The sequence below is a fragment of the Pygoscelis adeliae genome, unplaced genomic scaffold (genome assembly GCF_000699105.1).
Source record: "Pygoscelis adeliae isolate BGI_AS28 unplaced genomic scaffold, ASM69910v1 Scaffold484, whole genome shotgun sequence".
Lineage (NCBI taxonomy): Eukaryota > Metazoa > Chordata > Aves > Sphenisciformes > Spheniscidae > Pygoscelis > Pygoscelis adeliae.
Genome location: NW_008824550.1, coordinates 11,303 through 12,909, shown reverse-complemented (window position 1 = coordinate 12,909; position 1,607 = coordinate 11,303). Strand labels below are relative to the sequence as shown.

The window sequence follows — 1,607 nt, the reverse complement described above, 5'->3', positions numbered from 1 at the left end:
AGCCGCCCAGCACCACCCTGGGCTCCCAGAAGTAGGAGCCAGTGGAGGCTTCCGTGGAGAGGAGGAAATAGTCCGGGAAGAGGTGATGGGTGATGGAGAGCGTGAGGTCGATTGGCGCCAGGAAATCCAGGTACCAGTGGATGCCAATGCCGCTGATGTAGCTGGCGGCCACAGGGTCTTTGAGAACCTGGCAGGAGAAAGGAGTCACCAGTGCCCAGGGCTGGGAGAGACGCCATGGGGCCAGGCGAGCCACCGTGGGGACTCACCACCTGTGCCCAGTAGGGCAGCATCACCCTCTGGTCGTCCAGAATGATGAGCCGGACATCACGGTGGGAGCTGTTGGCCAGCGCAGGGCCCAGGTCCTGTGCGATGAAGTCCCGCTGGTGCTCAGGGGAGAAGCCCAGGCACTGGAAGGGGTAGAAGACGATGCTCGTTCCCTGCCGTCACTGCCCAGAAGGTCAGGTTGTGCTTGGCATATTCGTCCAGGAACCTGGGCATGGGGGCAGATGGTGAATGGTCCCATCGCAGCAGTGCCAGCCCCAGCCGCAGGCATGGCGACCCCAGCGCCCACTGCGCTCCCGCAGCCCCTCACCGGATGAAGTACTTGGCCCAGGCCTGGTGGTACTTGTCCCCGGGGCTGCCCTTCAGCGTCCCCCTCCCTGTCATTGCGCCATTCGTCTTCATCCAGACTGGGGAGGTCCAGGGGCTGGCGTACAGTGACAGTGGCCGCTTGGCCACCGCCTGGGCTGCCCGGAGGATGGGGATCTGGGGAGAACGGGGATGGCAATGAGCTCTCCGGGTCTGCCCCAGCACCGGCATCGCAGGCGGCAGGACGAGTCCTCTCCCTCCCCATCAGTGGGAAGGTGCTCCCCTTCCCCAGCCTAGCCCATCGCATCCCGACCCATCCCATCCCGTCCCACCCAGGCTGCAGCCCTGGCGCCTCATGCTCGCCCTGTGGGACTCACCTTCATCCGCGTGTCCTCCTCCGTCAGGTTGAAATGCTTCAGCTCGAAGTCGCCCTCCGCATCAGCATAGGTGTACAGGCGGACGGAGAAATCGGTGCTGGCCATGGGGACGCGCACGAGGTTGTACTCGATGCCTGGGGACAGGGCAGGCGGTGATGGGCATCCCTGGGGTGTATTCGGGGGGTGCAGCCCCCTGGCTTCCAGCAGCCTCCCAGCCCCTTGGCACGAGTCCTAGCAGCCAGACCCTGAGCAGGTGAGGCTGGACACACCGGCCCCGACACCCAGCAGCATCGCCCTGCCCCAGGCTCACCTTCCTCGGAGAAATAGGAGCGGAGCAGGTGGTTCTGGGCATCCTTGGACAGGGACTGGATGTTGATGGCAGCTGAGTCTGTGACGGAGCCGCCAAAGCCCTTCACCTTCTGGTACCGCTGCGCCGTGTCCAGGGTGAGATGGAAATCTGTGGGGGACAAACATCATCGCAGCCACCGTGCAGGGACAGACTCTGTTCCCTGGTGCACAGGCAGGCGTCCGGCCGCAGCGGGTACCTGGGGTCTCGGCATTGTGCTGGAAGCTCCCCTCGCTGCGCTCCAGCCGCTTGCCCGCCCTGCTGCTCTCGTACTTGCCGTAGGGTGCCCGGGGCCG

General features: G+C 65.0%; 1 protein-coding gene across 1 annotated transcript in view; it reads right to left on the bottom strand.

Annotated features, from left to right (window-relative positions):
- The window catches only part of GBA (glucosidase, beta, acid), a gene marked incomplete at its 5' end in the record, with an annotated part of 12,518 nt that overhangs the window by 4,008 nt on the left and 6,903 nt on the right, over nt 1–1,607 (bottom strand). Inside the window, 7 exon segments of the mRNA XM_009321902.1 lie at nt 1–187; nt 267–429; nt 431–490; nt 593–765; nt 966–1,099; nt 1,276–1,422; nt 1,511–1,598. The exon segment at nt 1–187 is cut by the window's left edge and continues 27 nt beyond it. Of these exon segments, the coding sequence (XP_009320177.1) occupies nt 1–187; nt 267–429; nt 431–490; nt 593–765; nt 966–1,099; nt 1,276–1,422; nt 1,511–1,598 (952 nt within the window).